Here is a 20,287-nt window from a genome sequence, read left to right on the forward strand (position 1 = left end):
AAAAATCAAATATTTTTTAAGTTTATAATAGCTGACACTTAATTAATCATGCATTAATGACCCTTCTCAATTTGCGTGCCGCTAAAAAGATGAGCTGGAACCCACGTTAGTAAAGATTGATACCTATGCTCTACACTAAAAGTTGGGCCTACGAAGGCTTAGGCCAGTCCCAACCCAAGACACTAGATATAGTTTTCATAAACTCCACATCATCAAGAAATTAGTACTAGACACCACTCTTTCAATTCAAACACCACTTTTCCATATTTAAATTTGATGTTACTTATCTTACATGATGTCTTGAATGTTGTGTAGAAACCATGTCTCATGCAAGACCTGGTTTCCTTCTTTTTCTCATTTATTCACTTGCTACATCATTTTTTTTAATCCTAGGTGGCAGCTTATTTAATGCTATGGACACCATCCTAGTTATTGGGTTAGGAATGGCCTTAAATCCCATTTGAAATGTACAAGGCCAACGTTTAGTGTGCAGTGTCATGCTTTTGTGCTTGAGGTTATCCATTTCTTAGAAATAATTTTTTTTAAATAAATTCTTAGAAGTGTCTAAATAAAAAAAATATTCATATGTGGTGGTAGGTGCACAGATGGAAGAGCAACCCATAAGGTAACAACAATTTGAGTATTCTCGATTTTTTGGTGCCACACGGTACACCCCTTTAGTTTGGAGTTGCTATAGTTATGACAGGTTGCCCTTGCCATTAGTGGTGGTATGCAATCATCCCAAATATTACGAAGAGTTAACCTCTAGAACTAACAAACATCCTTAAAAAAAACAAATTTTGCTAAGAACATTCAAAGTTTATGTAGTTTGCTGGTAGATATCGTAAAAACATGATACGATTAGAGGACACACTCAAAATGTGGTAATTTGTTATAGAATACTTTCGGCCAATTAAAGAGAGAAAATCTTTAAAATATAAGCTTAGCTTCTATTTGAAAATTTAAAAATTATGCAACTCTAAATCTTCCATCACCCAAAGTACATTGCTTGCATACATCATATTCCATCACCAAAGTCAGGTTAGAAGCTTTTGGCTCGAAGGACATTCTCGTCTTTTTGAATAATCTCTAGCCAATTAGGCTGAATGGGTCCTCTACAAATTATTAGCTTTTTACAGTGTTCTCCAATTGTTATACATTTTTCGATGTCTACCAACAAATTACACAAACTTTGAGTATCCTGTAGCAAAATTTGTCAAAAAAAAAAGGTACAAACAAGCATTGATTTTCTCATAACTCCGCATATTTAGCTTTATTGCAAAAAAAAAAGAAGACAAAGAACCATCAAAACTTTCTAAAATATATTATAAACACTACTACTTTATTGAATCATCTCCAAGAAAAGAGTATAAGCTTTACAAGAATATATCCTATTTATGTGAAGTACTAAGATCTTTACCTAACCAAAAGAATAATCATGTACACGATTTTGAGGCAGCTCAGACTGAAAACACTCAACAATGCTAACATCACATGAAGCCTCTTATTACTATACAGGAAAAAGAACTGCTCCAGTTTGATCTACCCTGCAAAAATCAATACAATCAGTCTACCAATTGCCAACAAACATAGTTAAAACATAACGTCTGCAAAGAAAGGAAGGAAGGAACAGGAGAGAAAACGGTCATAGAAATTCCCGATCGACCGTTTCCGTATAAGGGGTACCGTTTCTGACCGTACCGTTTTTGGCTATCTTTAAATTTTTTTTCTAATTTCTTTCTGCATCGTATTAATATCAATATTGAGTAGTTAAAATGATAAATATGGTCAATTACCGGCCGATCGAGCACCGTTTCTGAAGAGATGCTACCGATTCCGATCGTTTTCGACCGTTTTCACCCCTAAATAGGACGACCTTGTTCTATCTAAATAAAATGGTAATAAGCTCTCCCCCTATATGGACTAGAACACTTCAAAGTTGCCTCACCTTAAAATGTATCAAGATTTAGGGGAACATCTTCGTCAGGCTTCGCTTTTGGTTGAGTTTCCTTGCCAATTAGTTTCAGAGGAACATCTAGTTCAGGGGGGCTCTGCACATATAGTTATTTAGATAATCAGTGATGCACTAAACAAACTATCTTTGTCGAAATGTCTTGATGCTCGAAACATTCAAAGTACCATGCAACGTATGAGTGGCCAATTGATGTCTTGAAAAAAGGAATGTTGCTTGATGTCATTTGCACCAGCATTTGAACCTATACGATTTGAAGGATCTCTCTGAAGTAATCCATGGATTAATTGCTTTGCTGCAAGACTAACCTGGAGAATCATAGTGATATTAATAAATGAGAACAAATGAAAACTAAAATACAATAACGAAGTGTAAGATAGGCATAAACATTTTCTTATCTAACACATGCTAACACATACCCTTAACATGATATCTTACAGGCTTGCTGGACAGATTGTAAATTGGACTCAACCTTTGTAGTTGCAAATTGAATACAGTATGCAAAAAATATTGGCCTGCATGACAGGAAACTTCACTGGCCAGTTCTCTAAAAAGAAGTTCTTACCGGAATGCTACTGGGAAATGTAAGGTCTTTGTGCAGTATGTTATAAAATGTCTTTTTCCTGTTCTTTCCTCGGAAAGGTGTACGCCCGTACAGCATCTCATACAATAGAATTCCTATAGCATGGGAATTGATGTTAGCTGGATGTCATCTTATTATTAGCATAATGCATATCAAACAATATAATAATGCCATATCAAACAAGTTCTCATGGTTAGGTACTTAGGTGTACCTGAAAACACATATCTAGTACTTACACATCTTATAATTATCTAGAGAGACTAGGGATGTATTGGTGTGGTAGATACATATACAGATCTCAGAAATAAACACATACGGAGGGCAGTGTACCTTCGGGTGCTTCTAGGCATTTGACATCTAAGCAGCATGGTTCAATTGACACATGGAGAATTTGGATAGGTTGGAGTCAGCACATAAACCCACATGTTCTAATCATAGCACCTACCGGTACCTTTTACACGGAGGCCACTTCCATGGAAGGGCTAGGCATGAGAGGATTTTTAGAAGGGATATTACACCATTCAATTTTATGTTTGTTTTGATCCCTGTTATCTAGTTAAACTGACTAACCTACTTAATGTGATGTAAATTAAAAAAGTGTGATATAGATCAGTTATAGCAGGCAAAAGTTTGCTGCAGTGCAACTTGTGACATGAGTTTTGTTTAATTATGCATAGCAGTGTAGCACAAAACAATTAACTTAACCGCTAATTATTTAGTCAAAGTGGTAATATGGACTATTCTCTGGGTGGAAACCCATGTTCAAAATCTTGTTTGAGTGGCACATGGATTATTATGAATAATTTGATGAGATTTTAGTTGAACCTCAAACATCTTTTAGGTGATTGCTATAAGACTATACCAACTACCAAGAAGATCGAATAAATAAAACTAACTCTTTTAATCCATTCTGTGCAATTCTTGTAATCAACTAGTTCATAAGATGACCCAAAAAAATATATTAGGTTATTGCTTACCGAGAGCCCACCAATCAATTGCACTTGTATGCCCTGCACCCGTTATAACCTCCTAAAACGATGCAAAAGTTAGACAACAATCATGCTACTTGCTGAGAAAGAATCAAAGACCAACATTGACAACAAGCGGTTTCATAAGATGAACTGAAAAATGAAAAGCATACATGTAAAATTAACTAAAAGATAAAAAGGCTACACCTGGGTCTTATGATAATGCATATCAAGTTGAAATTAAAACAATTACTCCAACAATAAGCATAAAGAAAACACAAGGATCATTCTTACTGGAGCGATATACTCTTCAGTACCAACAAATGAATTTGATGGAGTGGAAGGTTCTGAGACAAATGTTGGGGGGAGAAATTCTTGTGACCTTCTTCGTTTTAATGATGTGGAATTTTTTATCACCTGCAGGAGATTTAACCAACATCAGGGCAATATCAAGTGTTTTAAGTGCGATAGTTTCTTATGAACAACAAAAACACATGCTGGAAACCACCAACAAGTACTCAATATAAACATGTTCTTGACACCATTACTGACTTTGAATACTATGCAAGTGGAAAACTCAAAGCTCATTACTCAGGAATGAAGTATATTTTTGTTTTAAAGTTTGCGATCACACATTCTAGTATACAGACTATAAATGACCAAAAAAAATGAAGGTAAATGGAATTAGCAAATATTCTATAAAAACTGCAGCAAGCCTGAAAGTTTATTCCCTCAACTTACATGGGGTTTTGAAGTCGTCAAAAATGAAAGATCAAAATCAGTCAGTACAATGTGCCCATCTGCTTGGAGCAAAATGTTTTCTGGCTTCAGATCACGGTATATAATACCTACAGCAGGAATAACACATGCAGATTAGCAATCTTTGATCTCATAATAAGTCCAATGGCAAATAAGTATCTTTAATGAAATAGAAATAGATCGCCGATTGTTAACAGTAAACATTATTAATACTTGGTTTCACTCAATGAATCTGTTCAAAAGATAGGAGCACTAAATTATGTAAACACATCTATACCTAGGCAATGAAGGTACTCGAGACCAATTACAACCTCTGCAGCATAAAACCTACAGAACGGATCAAAATAATGTTATATAATAAAAGAGAGAGTAGGTGAGTCGAATGATATAGTTAACATAAGATGATAAGGATTCATGGCAAGAATCTCAATTATCTTATTTTTATATTTCTTTACTCCTTTAAATGTTCCTTGTGGGGGTGGTGGTGAGTCTGCCTCACATAACTAGTCAAAAGAGAAGACTGAAAAGAATGGATATCGAAGACTTCTGGTGGGTGTTCGAGAAAAAGACTACTGGTAGTATTCTGTTACATTTCTTTCTTCTTTTTTTTTTCATACATGTAGTTCTTCAATCCTACACTACATGTATGTGACAAAATTATTTACTAGAAACAATTTCATTCTATTGAGCCTCAGAAACAGTATATCACAACAACTGAACTCAACAGCTGTTTGCAAATAATCATTCACAAGTTAGCAAAAGCTTCAAACATTGCAATCCATGCAAACCCAGCATAATTTATTAAGAAAAAAGCAACTTTATCATCATTATGGGAAAACTACATACTTGGATAGTTTCTACAACAGAACATAATTGTTTGTATCAAATTTGGGGGAAGGAATAATCTGGCTGGCAGATCCAAGTTCAATCAAGTAGTTCATATTTACTTGTATGTCTGCCCATGGGGTTTACATGGCAGTAAAAGCAATGCAGTAGTTCCCCAAATCAGTTTCCACAGTTTTATTTATCATAAGCTAGTAAAATAGATTAAAAAATGTAATAATATGTAAGATGTAAGTACTTTTGATGACACATCTTTAGGTGGCCAAACCTATTACAGGAACAAATATTATTTGTAAAAAAAACTATATTCCATACTTGGGAAATTATGTAAGAGATACACTTCAAGAATGAAAGAAAAGGTAAATTTTGAAAACATCATGATTTTCAAATAGTGGTATGTATGAACTGACCCAGATGCAGGAAATTGGAACAGGTACCTTGCACATTCTTCCCTGAAAATTTTCATGGGTTGCCTATCAAGCACTGCAAAGAGTTCTCCTCCCGGACAAAAGTCTGTTATGAGACAAACATGTGTTGGCGTCTGAAAATAGACAACATTAGTAAAGAACCTTGTGGTTTTTAAATTAGCTGGATAATGAAAAACTAGTATGGAAGTTAATACAAAAACTACTCTCTGATGTTTGTGAAATGATGAACACCTTACAGAAGCCATATTTAACTGAAACTATGAGTAATTATTTTATTTAACTAGCAATACAAAATATCTGGGATAAAGCATTGGTCATAACAATGTCAGTCTAACCTGAAATGAAGTATACAATGTTGGGAGAAATGGATGATCCAATAGTGCGTATATTTCTCTTTCAATACAAGCTCGATGTACCTGCAAGAGAGAGGGAGTTGAAGTAATTCTTGCACCTTATCGTACTAGCAACAGCAGGAAAAAGGTTGATCACATCCAGCATGGATGGAAATACAATAACAACATAACAGCATGCTCATGTTCATGAATTAAAATTACCTTGTTGCGGTTCAACATCACTGACTTGTCCATGGCCTTCATTGCAAATAATTCACCACTTCCTTGTAGCTCAACCAAGTGCACACTGAATTCAAAAACAAAGAGATGGTATAGAGATACTTAAACAGGGTGGTATAGAGGCACTATAACCTAGACATGCACCATACAGAAAAGAACAAGGGAGCCTAAGAAATATACTCTATCCAATTAGAAAAAACCTAACATTAATATTATACTAGTTGTATCCAATCCTGCTAACTTGTAGCCACATAAAAGAATATTTCTGGTTTGTCCTGTTAAGGCCATTAAAGAATTTCAAGATCCCGTCGAACCACTTAGTGTCATGGTAGTGACTATTTTTACTAAAAAAACATTTTAATTAATCCAAACTAGACAAAACTATGACTGACGTTACCAGTTTTTTATGATGCAGTCAAAGTAAACATTTTGTTTCTGACAGCATGCTTTCAGAAGATATAACAACCATCTATCAGTTAGCAAAAAGACATCGTATAGAAGATTGTTCAGGACATCTTAGTACCTGCCAGTGTCACCACAGCCGAGAGGTTTTACAGGCTTGAAGTGTTTCAAGCCAATCTTCTCCCCTAAATTTGTAGCCTGCATGCCAAATAATAATAAAAAATTTATGGTTTCATAGAATTTAATTTGGGAGTTTCAGTTAATATGTTTCCCATTCAATTTTAGGATGCACATTATCATATTTTTAAAAATCAGAGACTATTAAGAGCTTAGGGTGCTACCAGCGTCCAGCCATTTAGTACAATCCAGGGGTACACATTTGCTACTTTGGAACATGTGTGATTACAGTCATTACTTTGCATGGATTCATGTACTAATTCACTGGAACATGTTTATAGTCATGCGGACAGCACGCTCAAACTAACCTGGGTGCTGGTTAGCGCTTTTGACGGACAATATATAATATAATGCATAAACTTTTTTCTTGAATATGCAAAAGAGTTGCGTATCATTTCATTATGAAGAAGAGAAAACGGAGGAACGGGGAGGGACCCCTCTCCTCACCAAGACCCCACAGGCCTAGGCCTTAACAAACTCAAAACCTGAAACCGACCTCATCCCGGCAGAGCTAGCGACCTATCTATATAATGCATAAAATGTCTAAAGCGTTTGCATGTTGAGCATCTTTCTGGATGATCTGTACATGTAAACAAAAATCGCAAAAACAGAAACTACATGATCTATCGTGAAACTAATATTATACAGAGTGCAAACGTACATATCTAGTTATGAGATACACACTACACATCCTCGTTATTCACATCTAGATTTACTAGGTGGCAAAACATCGCAAATAATGAGACCATGTACGCTTTCAATAAGCTTAGTTATGAACTAAGTTACTGCCTGAAAATGAGTGAAATGCAGCATCATACATAATATGTGCTCTCAATTACCTCCATCATGTTCTACAGTAGTCCTACTTTCAGCATAATAGTAACAAACATATAGGCGCTGGACAACACACCATCATCCCTTTTCTGCCTTGCTTTCTATTTAACAAATATTAATGCATTCTTGCCAGGAAATCTGGTTAAAAAGGATAACATGAGACACTATTGGCGTTAACCTCCAAGTTCACTTACTCAGCTAGTCAGAGGAATTCTTTTGCTATAAGCCTAGCATTATATATTATAGAGTATTATCTAATTTGGTACAGTTTGACTCATTGCTGCTGCAGTAATAGAATTTGCGCACCAAACAACAAAATTAACGTACCTTTTCTATAGCTATCCAAGAAGGGTTATTCCGTTTGTGAGGTTTTGGAGAAACACGCATTGAGTGAATTGCCCACAAATCCTCTGGTCTCTGAGACAAAGATAGATTGTGTTATGCCCCAACATAACAGAGAAAAGTTAAATAAAATACTTCTCTAACTACAATATTCATATAAGGTACATTACCATTTTTTCTCTTTTATAATTTAGATATTAGTTGTTTACAGTGTGCTGCACAATGGCCAAGTGCAAACAGATGCGAGGAGCAAACCAAAACAATCATTTAAGTGTGAACGTCAGCGTGCGTTCACACGGTTTGAAGTTCTATATCTCTGTTGAAAAATTTTATTTAGGGCCGCAAGCCATCGTATCAATTTTCACATTAGTCACTTATAAAATGTTTCTAAGGTTGCTACTAGGACCTGGTGGTTATTGTGCTCCTGTTGGTATTTCTTAAATATTTCATCACTAAGATTGAATGAGGTTTCCATTTCGCCAAATAATCTTCAGTTCTTTATGAAGATTGATGATGGTACAAATTATTTGTCACCATTAAGGATTTAATCCATTATTGCATAGTCTAGTATGGGCCCATACTATTTTTCATGTCTTGTTTTGAACTGAGCAATTATTGTTGGTTCTACATTTTTTTTTTGGGCGCAAAGTTGGTTCTACATTTTCACATTGCTGACAACTTCCATCAAGAACTAACTACTAATAAAGTGAAACAACAAAAAGCAGATGTACCTTACCAAGTTGGCATCAGGAAGCTCCCTGACTGCATCATCCACATTCTCTGCTGTAGCTTTGACCTAATTGGACACCGTATGAAAATGAATTAGCATATTTCAAATCTTAAAGCAATGCTACAACCTACAAGTCTGCTCGGCGTTTCCAAGTTTCAGTATATGTGAATCTGAAGCAACAATAATATACAGGGAATTATTATACAATTTACTGGTATACTGAAGTATGAAACTAAGCCATCCAAAAACACAACATGTTATGGATCTGAACCAACTAAACAGTATCCAACTGATTGAGACGTAACCAAATCAAATGCTATCCAACTGATTGACCCAGTCTCTAGATTCATCTCATCTTATTCCTAAATTAAAATATTATACACCAATTTATATTTGAGATCATCGAAATGGAAATTAATACAGTAAGCTGGCCTACCAATTTGGCACTCTGTATCTCAGTATTCTCTGAAAGGCGGTTCCTGAGGGGTTCAACATGATCACTTCCATCAAGTTGCACACCAATGAAGTATTGAAGCTCCCCCTGCACTCACAGATGTGCAATCACTACCATGTAGTAATCATACCCACTACTAGTTAAAAATTGCAAGCTCCAAAATACTTGGGAGTAGCATTTGGCACAGATTTTTCAGATACCTTCTGGTCGCGCATGGGTTGAAGGTGGAACAAGTTCCAGAACTTCTTCCCTGATCACACAACAATCCAAAATCAGACAAAATCATCAGAGCTTCTACATCATCCAACAGTACTACTGTATATCATCTAAAATCTCAATATCTATCCAGTTCAAGAGAGGGATTCGTGTCCAGAGTTTGGAGCATTACCGCTCTTGGTGTAGTTGATTAGCTGGACCGTGATCTCCTTCTGCTCCCTGATGGCCTCCCTGATCTTGTCCACCGTGCCCTGGTCGGTCTCCGGCCCTTGAAGGAATCTGCCACAATCAGCAAGACCGCAACTATAAATTCAAATGCGGAGGAGAGGAAACAATTAAATTCACCAAGCAACAAGGCCATGGGAACAGAAGCACAAACGTCGAGAGTTACATAGCACGACCGCCGACCAGCCATGGCGGCGCGTGCGCGCGACGCTAGTAGCCCACACCACCATGGGGGGCACGGTCGCGGAGATAACCTCCTCCGCCGCCAGCGCGCGCGACGGGAGGATGCGAGGTTAGCCGCGGCAAGGAGGGGTGGATGCGGCGGCGGATCGCCGTCGGGGCTAGGCTTACGCAGGCCGCGGACGACGGCGGCGACGGCGGCGGCGGTGGGCAAAGCCGCTCCGCCGTTGCGATTGGGCTGGGCTTGGGCTTGGGCTTGGGCCTTGGGATATGAGCCTAGTCTGACCCAAGATCAGATGTCACGAGTACCGTGTTTAGTAGGTCACAATTCCAATTTCTGTCACATGTTGCCTGCCTTTGTAGCGTGATTTTTAGTTGCACTGTCTAACTTCAGTCACTATACTACTATAAATATTTTTTAAACCCTTTTTGTTTTTTTATTTAGGCGATAAGTTTAGAAATGCTATAGAATTTTCTTAAATTTCACAAAAGAGAAAAATAACATTTTTCACGAAAGGTAATATGCATTTTTTTAATCAGCACAATCTCTAGGGTGGAACTTTCTAGAGTATTTTTTATCTAGAGAATTATGCTATCGTATTTGTCAGGGTTATGGATACCACATACCTAATAGTAGTTGACTAAATCTCGGCAGGACCCACCACATACCATGTCTTATACGGAAATAACCTTCGGATATAGAAGGAGTTCCGCATAAGGAAGGATGAATATAGTTCTACATGGAAACGACAAGGACTACTCGGGTTGTATCCATATTGGTTTTCCTAGTTCTACATGGACAAGGGGACACCTATGGGTATAAATACAAGGCCCCCTAGGAAGAGAGGGGAGACAATCAACATACACGGAACAACAGAAGCCACAACATACAAGCCAACATACGCCAAGACAAGCGCCAGATATCGACAACAGAGATATACCTGGATCGACCCTATCCGGTTCCTACATAGGCCGGCCGTAGGGATCTAGCGTTGTCTCTGATCTCGCCGGACACGAACTCGAGGAGGAAGACTGCCCTGTTGTCGACTACGAGTCAGACCTTCAGACCGCCATGTCGACAACAGTTAGATAGGCTACCCCAAATATTATACTGGTGTGATTATGATGAATAAGAGCAATACCGGCTTCGGCCAACAGGATGTAAGGTTATTACGTGATAGCCCGAACTTGTATAAAAATCCCTGTCTCCATCTCTTTTACTTCAGTCTCGCGTATACTCTAATACCAACGATCCCCATACTATGCAAATACCGGAATCGCGACAACAAACATCGACAGTACTGTAAAAGAATTTTGGCACCGCTTAAACTTTTGAATTATCCATAATCCTCACGTTAAGATATCTATAATAAAAAACATATGCCATACTCCCTCCGTCCCCTATATAAGGTATTGTGATATTTTACTTATACTGTTTGACCATTCATCTTATTTAAAAAATTTGAAATTATTATTTATTTTATTTTTGACTTACTTTATTATCCAAAGTATTTTAAGTTTTTATATTTACACAAATTTTTTAAATAAGACGAGTGGTCAAACAGTGTAAGTAAAATGTCAAAATCCCTTATATTAGGGGACAAAGAAAGTATATAACATTAAGTTTATCTACTCATGCTTAAAAAAAATGCACATTTATGAAAACCAATTTACACCATCAACCAAACATAGGCGGACGAACATCAAGTTTTTTCTTTATCCTAACCACGACAATTAGGTTGTGTGTGTTTGGCTCAAAGGGATGGGAATTATCCTTCGCACGCACAATACACAACGACTCGTTATCATATGATTTATTAAATATTAACTAAAATTTTGAAAAATAATTAATATAATTTTTTAAACCACTTTTCTATAGATATTTTTTTAAAAAAACATACAGTTTAGTAGTTTGAGAGCATTTGCGTGAAAAACGAGAGAATAGAGTGCACCAAAGAAACACAACCTTACAAATTACATAAACCAACTCATAGGCAGGCATGTAAATATATTATAAATATAGATATAGATTCTAATCCCTCGAGACAATACTTTGCCCCTATTCGAGAACCCAACAGAGGGGAGATAAAGTTTTGGATTTTCGTGGCACGCTTTTAAACTGTTAAAATGTGTGATTCGTGCGAAAATTTTCTATATGAAAGTTATTCTAAAATATCAAATTAATTTATTTTCTTAAGTTTATAATAATTAAAACTCAATTAACTACAAGTTATTATCACCTCGTTTTACGTACAACGCTAGTTGATTCACTTAACAAACAATAAAAAGATGTGAGCAAGCGGGTTTTGAACTCCCGACCTGCAATTCCTTCCCAGGATCTCTTCCCGCGTGTACTCCGTCAGCTCCAGGAAGCTATCCGACGCGAAGATCTGCACAACCCCCCCACACCACACCCATTTTGTCAGTCACCACCAGCACACGCAAACACGCCGGCGACCGGCGAGAAGAAGAGACCGGCGGCGGCGAAGTGGCTGCTTACGATGGGGTTGTCCGGGATCCTGGGGTCGGTGATGACGAAGTTCTTCTCGATGCGCTCCAGCGTGGTGGCCAGGTCGATCCCCTGCCGGATGTCCTTCTCCCGCTCCGCCCGCTCCCAGCTGTCCGTCCTCTCCACCACCTCCGGCGCCGGCGGTGGCGCCGGCGCCGGCTCCTCCACCACCGCCGGCGCCTCCCTGCTCCCCACCGAGCTCCTCTTCCCGATCTTGAACCTGCCAAAGCATGGACAGACACAACTCTCAGTGTCACTGCCGTCCCGGCAATCTGTCGAACAGGTGGGGTGCGAGAGTCTGACCCCATGAGGGAGGAGCGGCCGGACTTGCGGCCGCTGGCGAGCCGGCTCAGGCGGGACTCCTCCTTCTTCAGGTCCCAGAGCGGCGACTTGAAGGACCCGGCTCCTCCTCCTCCGCCCGAGGGAGTGCCGGGTGCCACGACCGGCGACATGGCGGCCATCTTGTCCGCGTCGCTCATCTTGGGCGGCGTCAGCAGCGCCGCGTCGGCCGGCGCGCGCGCCCCGCGCGGCTGCTTCACCGTCTGCACCACCTCCGTCATCGACGACATCGCCTTGTCCTTCTGCCTCTCTGCGCTCCACACACGCCAATGGCGGCATTGGTAAGACAAGAGAATTAGAGAAACATCGAGGAAACAGAGGATTCCGCGGCGGCGGCGGCGGTGCTCACCGTCGTAGCGGATGAGCGACACCGGCAACTCGTTCGGCCGCATCCGCTTGTCGCTGAGCCCCTCCGTGTACTTGCTCACCTCCACCTGCATCCTGTTCGCTCATACCCGAATCAGAATCGCAGCCAGAACTCGAATGCAAAGCTCATCTCATCTCATCAATGGCGACGAACGACTAGTGCTTCGCTTACTTACCCGATGAACTTGATGACCTTGCCGTTGTCGTCGCGGATGGGGGTGACGGTGAGGAGGTTCCAGAACGGGGCGCCGTCCTTGCGGTAGTTGAGCAGGCGGCCGCAGAAGCTGCGGCCGTGCTTGACGGCGTCGCGGATCTTGGCCACCTCGGCGGCGTCGGTGTCGGGGCCCTGGAGGAAGCGGCAGTTGCGGCCGACCACCTCCCTGGGGGAGTAGCCGGTCATGGTGAAGAACCCCTCGCTGGCGTAGATGATGGGGCAGTCCGGGCGCGTCGCGTCGGACACCACGAACGTCTGCTGCAGGCTCGACAGCGCGTCCTTGAGCTCCTGCGACACCCGCGGCAGGGAGTCGTGCGACGCGCGCCCGACGCCGCCGTCCACCGACGACTTGCCGCTCCCCGTGCCGCCGCTGTCGCGCCCCGCCGTCGCCGGCGCCACCGGACGCCACGCCTGCTGCTGGTGGGCGCCGCTGCTTCCGCTAGGCGCATCCTCGGCGACGATCTCCAAGCCGGCGGTGGCGCCGCCGCCGCCGGAGGTGGGGAACGCCATCCACTTCTCCACCGCGTCGACTATCTCCTTCGAGCTGCTGCTGCCCGCCATGGATGCCGATGAGATTGTCCTCGGCTATTTATCAGCGAAGGTGTAGCAATCTTGGCCGTGCAACCATCGATTCTTGCTGCAAACAACACCAAAAAAAATAATAATAATCAGAAAATTCATACATTACACTCACATCCACCCAAAAAGGAACAAATTAATCATCACAAAACCATGCAACCAACCCTTGCTCCAACAAATCTAGGACACCACGAGAAAGGCAAAGATACCTAAACAGAAGGATTCTTTTGCTTATCTAGGGAGTACTATAAAAAAAACCCATCCATTTTTTTCACTGTTCAAGTTCAGAAATGTAAAGAACAGCAACCTGACAGAAGAATGGTACACCAATCAAAACACCCCTCTCTCTCTCTCTCTCTCTCTCTCTTCACTGTTCCATTACCCTATCCACTTCCTTATCTGGGCTACTGGTCTACCACTTCTTCCAACTCAACGAGAAGCCACATAAAAAGAGAAGTAAGACGAGAGAGAGACAAATTAATCAGCAACCTCTCTTCAGGCAGAGAGCGAGTGATCGATCGATTCAGATTCAGGCAGCAGACAGCAGAGTACTCAGGTCACTAGCTAGGCAGATAGGCTTGGATCGATACCAATCCAATCAGTCAGGTGGCGCCGGGGAGACGAGGGAAGAGGAAGAGGAAGAGGAGGAAGCAAGTAGGCGACAGAAAGAATGGCGGGCGTAGCAGCAGCGGCGGCAGGTGAGGATAATGCAATCCGCGAGCCCGTGAGCGATCGAGCGACTCACGGTCGTCTCGCCGGGATTCTGTGGCCGCGGCGCGGCCACCTCGCCCCCCGGCCGGTGACGGCATCTCCGCGGCCCTCCCCCAGAAATTATTGCTCGGGTGGTGGTGGTGGTGGTGGTGAGAGGGGTGTGACGGCGACGGGCGGCGACGACGATCTTTTTGGGGCGGGCCTGCGGCCACGCGGGTGAGCACGACGGTAGCTCCGACGGATTGAGATACTCTACATTAAAGGCCATGTTTAGTTTTCACGCAAAAAAATTTTCACCCCATCACATCAAATATTTTGACACATATATGAAGTATTAAATATAGAAAAAAAATGATTACACAAATTAGGTGTAATTCTTTTAAACCTAATTACACCCTGATTTGATAATGTGGTTAGGTGGTGCTACAGTAAATATTTGCTAAGTAACATATTAATTAGATTTAATAAATTCGTCTCGCAGTTTACAGGCGGAATCTTTAATTTATTTTATCATTAGACTACATTTAATACTTTAAATATGTATCCGTGTATCTGATGTGACACGCTAAAACTTTTCACCCCTAAACTAAACAAAACCTAAATCAGATGATTTTAAGTCATTAATATGTGGAGCTCATAGTAAAGAGGTCCCACATATAAGTAGCTCAAAGTCATCTAGTAACTCAATCCGGCTCCGACTGCCTGATCGAGGTGGGCGGTGAAGAGAGGGGTTAACCGAAATCAACGCGGCGCAGGTGTGGGAGAAGATGACTGGAGATGACGTAGTACGGGACGACAGAGAACAATCTGGTGGTACTCCGTACCGTCGATGGATGAATGAAAGCTGCACACGTTGGTGTAGTTTTTCTTCTTTTCTTTTTTTTTTTATCGCAACTTGCTGGTACAAGTTCGATCTCCAGGACAAACTGTATCATACAAATTTCATTACCGATTGGAGTCAAAATGTCAAACAAACACTCACTTGGGTCTAACGAGTGTAAACTGGAACAAGCACAACTTTAGAAAAAAAGGCCAACCACTAACGGCTAGCGCAAATTATTTTTTTAGCGGAAAACAATTTTCGTTGGTGGTAGTATAAAGAGACCCATTAGCTAAAATATTTTTGAGTAAAATAATCCACTACTTCCGAGGCCCGCCAGATGCCTATCTGGGATGCCCAATTGAAATAACACTGTCCGGCCCAATTGTGCAACTGGGATGCCTATCTTTAGATGTGGGATTCGAACTTAAGATCTCTCACCGCAATCCTCACGCACGTTACCATCCCACCTACTACACACATCTGATTTGGATATATATGCTTCTTTTTTAAACTAACCCTGGAAGCATCTTTAGTCCGTATTGGTAACACCAAACATGACTAAAAATATCTTTAGTCCGGGTTGGTGTTACCAGTCAGGACTAAAGATCAATGTTTAGTCCGAGTTGGTATTACTAACCGGGACTAAAGATCCCTCATCTTTAGTCCAGGTTAGTAATACCAACCGGAACTAAAGTGATGATCTTTAATCCAGGTTGTTAACACTAATCAGGACTAAAGATCGTTAGGGGCCTGACACGGTCTGATAGCTATTGAACTGTGGCTAAAAATGATCTTTAGTCCCGGTTGGGGGCCTGACATGGCCTGATAACTATTGAACCGTGGCTAAAAATGATCTTCAGTTACCAACCGGGGCTAAAAACCATAAAAGTGCCGTTGGGCTTTTGAACCGGGGCTAAAGATATTCTTTAGTCCTGATTCCTATTCGAACCGGGGCAAATATGATTTTTGCCATCCAAGCAAAGATCAGTTCTCTAGTAGTGTGTCACTGAGGCCGCTTGATTTGGATTGAGCTGCCTCGTCCCCTACGTCATTGCCACAATCGAGCCCTACCACAGTCCCCATTCCGCCACCCTGCCCTTTGCCACCACCGGTCGCTGGCCGCCACCACCACCCTTCTCATCAAATCGAGTGAAGGAGATCAGGTGAGGGAGGTATGGATTGAGAGGAGAGGTGTGAGAGTTGAGGATTAAAAGAGGGAGGGGAAAAGAGACTTCATGATTTGGTTTGGAAGCATCTTTTTATGCCTTTTACGAGTTTTTAGGTAGTGTTCCTTAGACCCCACTTGGAAAAATCGATTTTTATAAGTGAGGTCTTAAGAGAACCGCACCCCCACCAATAAAAATCTATTTTTTCTGAAGGGGCTAGGATTTCAGGGCCTCTCGTTATTTTTACAAGCATGACTTTTTAGTCCTCCGGTGAAAATAAAACCCAAGTGTCCTGAAAAATCATCTTTTAGTAGTGTAAAACACGTACATAGACCGAACTTGATTACGAACAAGCTAAGGTATTACACTCCCCATCCCCCTTGCCCCCAACCCCTTCACAGGCCGATGCCCTTAGTAGCTTATCACTAATCGGCATACGAGTACCCAATATCTCCCATCGGTGCTACGGTACTATGTGTGTTCCCTCCATGTGGCCAACACATACACACACCATACCCGTGCAACGAAGCAACTACCTAGGATATCCCCTTGGTTCTACAGTGATGCATTGTGTCCCCTCCACAGGCCAACATGTACACACACCCATGTAGCTTCGGTTGAAGCTCTGGTACCAACTATAATACCCTAGCCTCCAATAATCGTATTAGGTTAGCTCCACATGTTGAGTGGGCTCATATTCGGAGGTACTATGGTTGGAGTGACATGGGTGTATAAGCTAGCCTTAACCTATTTAAACTTTCAATGCGAGACTATTCTCACCAAACGAACAGTTGGGACTAAGGGCATCCACAATGTGACGCAAAAGTAGTCCATAGGGAATATAATATTTTATTCAGCCACCTATTAACATTGTGCAACTAGTACATATAGAGAAAATAACAAAAGGTACCTATATGCATATGGACTACCCATATGGAATAAATAATATTATCTATCTCTATTTCTCTCTCATCTTCTAATGCTATCTTGTATCCACATACATTGTGGAGATTGCTATATTAAAGTCCATTTGTGTAGGTCCCATCTATATGGATCACTTTAGCTATATACAGTGGTGATGCCCTAATGGGTCTAAAATTGGAACTAGAATACGCACATAGGCCAAACCTGATTGTGGAAGTGCTAGGGTATTACTGCTACTTTGTTGTATAATCGTGTACGTTGGCTAGACCGTTGGATGTCTTGATATTTGTTCTCGCAATCCCAACTTATCGTGTGCTTTATTCCTATCTGCAATTTAATTAGATCACTTTTATATATCATTCTTGATTGTTCTTTGACTGTTGGCAAGTAGGCAATAATAAGGTTAATTTCTGTCTGCAAGATTAACAACTTTATGAATAGATATATCGATTGCTACAGTGCAACACAACATCTTGTTTGCTTGTTATTGAATTGTTAACATTTTCTTCACAAAATTATAGTTATCTCCTCTCATCAGAAGATCAGGCCACCATAAGTTACATAACTCACCTCTCTTCCTCGTCTCCCATCTATTGTCTTTGCCCCCACCTCCTAACCACATAGACAAATTTCTCCTATGTGACCAACGTTGACAAACCAACCTTCTCTTCTCCCATGGCTGAGCCGGGGCCATAACCACCTCACAGTGACCTACCGTGGTCACCTCCTATTGCAGGGATTTCAAGCCATATAGCTTCACCCTACCCCAAACCCTCTTCCCGCCTCTGCTCTTAACCCTGCTGACCTAATTCAGCATGCTTTTTGGAGTAAGTCATTGCCAATGTCGCATCACCACTAGAGGAAATTATGCATCGTTGCTAGAAGAAGCCGCAGGTGAGTTCTACCATCAGTATCCCGCTTCTCCCTCTCCCATGGCTAGAGGTTGAAAATGGCACCTTGACCGTCAGGGAGCAAAGTCGATAGCAAAAATTGATCTAATAATTACCCTTTTTTCTTCGAAAGAGAAGTTAATGATTAGTTTTTAATGAATGAAAAGAGAAATTCATGATTAGTTTTGAATGAATTGATTCTAGTTTTGTAGATACCATATTGTTGTACACTTGAAAGATGTGGTACCAGTCGTTGTACATGATGGACTTGTTTTTGGGAGATCTTGCGATCAGACTCTTGTATGGACCATTCGTTTAGTGTAACTAAACGACACATAAGATAGATACAGTGGGGGTACAACGTTCAAAGAAAGCCGTGTATCTTGGAGCTGTGCTCACTGTCAAGCCTTAATTTGTATACTAGAAAACAGTTGTAAATTTGAGAATATCTCCTTTCAGACTTTGCCACAGATAGAGAACTTGTCGGGGGAATGATTTCCCTTGTTAATGCATGGACAGCCCAACATAATGACCTAATTAGCTAGAGCCAAATCGAGAATGAACAAATCTATAATCTAGAGTCTAGATAAGCATAAAAGCATATACATGTGGTCCTATGAAAAATATAAAACATCGCATGCTAAAACTTGCAATTTCGTATTGTTGTGCAAATCAAATTAAATTTAGATGATTGATAGAAAAATTAGGGGACTGGAAAGTATAAACAAAGTGATCTCATTGCAAACTTTGAATTATTTTTTATTACCTTTATTGATGGTGAGTATGGAAAATTTTTTGCAAGAATTTTACTTGAAATAGATTGTTTTCACTACAATTTTTGTGAAATTTCTCGCATTTTAAAGGAATCATAATTATTATATTATTCCTCAGGGTAATTAACTTTAATGATAAGTTTTTATGAAATTACTGATTTTAAGTCTGCATTTTTTTAACCATGTAAAATATGGACACCTATGATTGCAACGATGATATGGACATGCTTTTTGGCAGTTTTGTCACTACAGAGTCTTTTTGCAGACCATTCGTTAAATACTAATTATTATGGCACTTAGAACAGACACAATGGAGAGCACTGTTCAGCGACAGCGGCTTATATTGGACTGGAGCACTACTCCTTGAGCATTGGTCTCGTGCTAGTTTGCATGCCTCAAGAATTTGAAAATTATCTCCTTTAAATCGGTTCCTGATTCCCCTAAAAAAAAATCGGTTCCTGACTGATAAATTGTTGGACAATAGTTTTCTTGGCCGACCTGTTCATGACAAACCTGCTCCAAAAAAAAACATTATTTCAATGAAAATAGAAAAATGTATTGGGTTTCAAAAAATATGGCAAAACTATATAGCGCCATGTTGTCCATTTGGTATTGAAAGTCCATATTTTCAAGTTGAAAGTCAGACATTCCGTGTTGAAAGTCGAACTACCTGAGCATCAATTTTGGTGATTTATGCAAGTTTATAATTTTGAAGAAATTGCAAGACAGGTTTGATCAGTTGAATATTTCCAAGAGTATATATAAGAATTCTCAGAAGTTTCAAAATGGTCTTGGGATGTCCTAAGCTTACCATTAATTATCGACATCATTGAAGAGATAATGCGATGTAGAAAGATGTCTGATTCTTGAAACAGTAGGTTCTTTTGTCTGAAGACCATGACAAACTGAATTAACACCTAGAAATCCAATTACTACATCATCTAGCATTGGATACGAAGGTACGTTACTCAGAAGATTGAGTGGATCCACCACGATGGTAATTGATGATACCTACGTAGAGAATGCTTATCCAAATGAGTGCCTTCCATGAATTCAGATCCTTTGCAAAATAGGTCCTCCAACGGTAAAACTAGATTTGGATTCTTAGCAAAAATTAGTTCCACATCGTTGTAGTTCGCGGCTTTTGCTGTATATATATCGACAAAGAAAATTGCTATAAAATTATTTTTTTAACATGATATAAATGCATGTGTTTATATAAACGCGCGCGCACTCACCCTATAAATAATTAGCCGTGAATGCGAGCACCCATACCAAGTTTAGAATTTGAACCTAGGTGGTTAGGTT

General features: G+C 40.5%; 1 protein-coding gene across 2 annotated transcripts; it reads right to left on the bottom strand.

Annotated features, from left to right (window-relative positions):
* Window positions 1–1,323: 1,323 nt before the first annotated feature.
* Window positions 1,324–14,497, bottom strand: LOC127770529 (phototropin-2). Of its 2 annotated transcripts, none has more exons than XM_052296282.1 (23): window positions 14,182–14,497; window positions 13,076–13,750; window positions 12,883–12,974; window positions 12,498–12,783; window positions 12,186–12,414; window positions 12,005–12,075; window positions 9,453–9,559; window positions 9,265–9,314; window positions 9,047–9,151; window positions 8,617–8,676; window positions 7,866–7,955; window positions 6,649–6,725; window positions 6,108–6,192; window positions 5,889–5,969; window positions 5,563–5,666; window positions 4,560–4,609; window positions 4,265–4,371; window positions 3,818–3,940; window positions 3,533–3,584; window positions 2,538–2,650; window positions 2,140–2,280; window positions 1,949–2,051; window positions 1,324–1,542 (listed from the first exon to the last, which is right to left on the bottom strand). In XM_052296282.1, the coding sequence occupies exons 2-22, from the start codon at window positions 13,672–13,674 to the stop codon at window positions 1,950–1,952; spliced, it is 2,724 nt and encodes a 907-aa protein (XP_052152242.1). In that variant the 5' UTR covers window positions 13,675–13,750; window positions 14,182–14,497; the 3' UTR covers window positions 1,324–1,542; window position 1,949. The 2 variants fall into 2 exon arrangements, with proteins under 2 accessions (XP_052152242.1, XP_052152240.1); XM_052296280.1 differs by having other exon boundaries at window positions 1,324–1,547.
* Window positions 14,498–20,287: the final 5,790 nt, after the last annotated feature.

The sequence above is a fragment of the Oryza glaberrima genome, chromosome 4, assembly GCF_000147395.1.
Source record: "Oryza glaberrima chromosome 4, OglaRS2, whole genome shotgun sequence".
NCBI classification, from domain to species: Eukaryota; Viridiplantae; Streptophyta; class Magnoliopsida; order Poales; family Poaceae; genus Oryza; species Oryza glaberrima.

Bases quoted from the DNA above. Each gene is read 5' to 3' on its own strand.
- LOC127770529 (XM_052296282.1), bottom strand. From the start codon at position 13,674: ATGGCGGGCAGCAGCAGCTCGAAGGAGATAGTCGACGCGGTGGAGAAG. The intron at 9,152-9,264 runs GTATCTGAAAAA...CTGTGAGTGCAG, and splicing joins AACCCATGCGCGACCAGAAG to GGGGAGCTTCAATACTTCAT. The intron at 6,726-7,865 runs GTACGTTAATTT...TTTGGCATGCAG, and splicing joins CTTGGATAGCTATAGAAAAG to GCTACAAATTTAGGGGAGAA.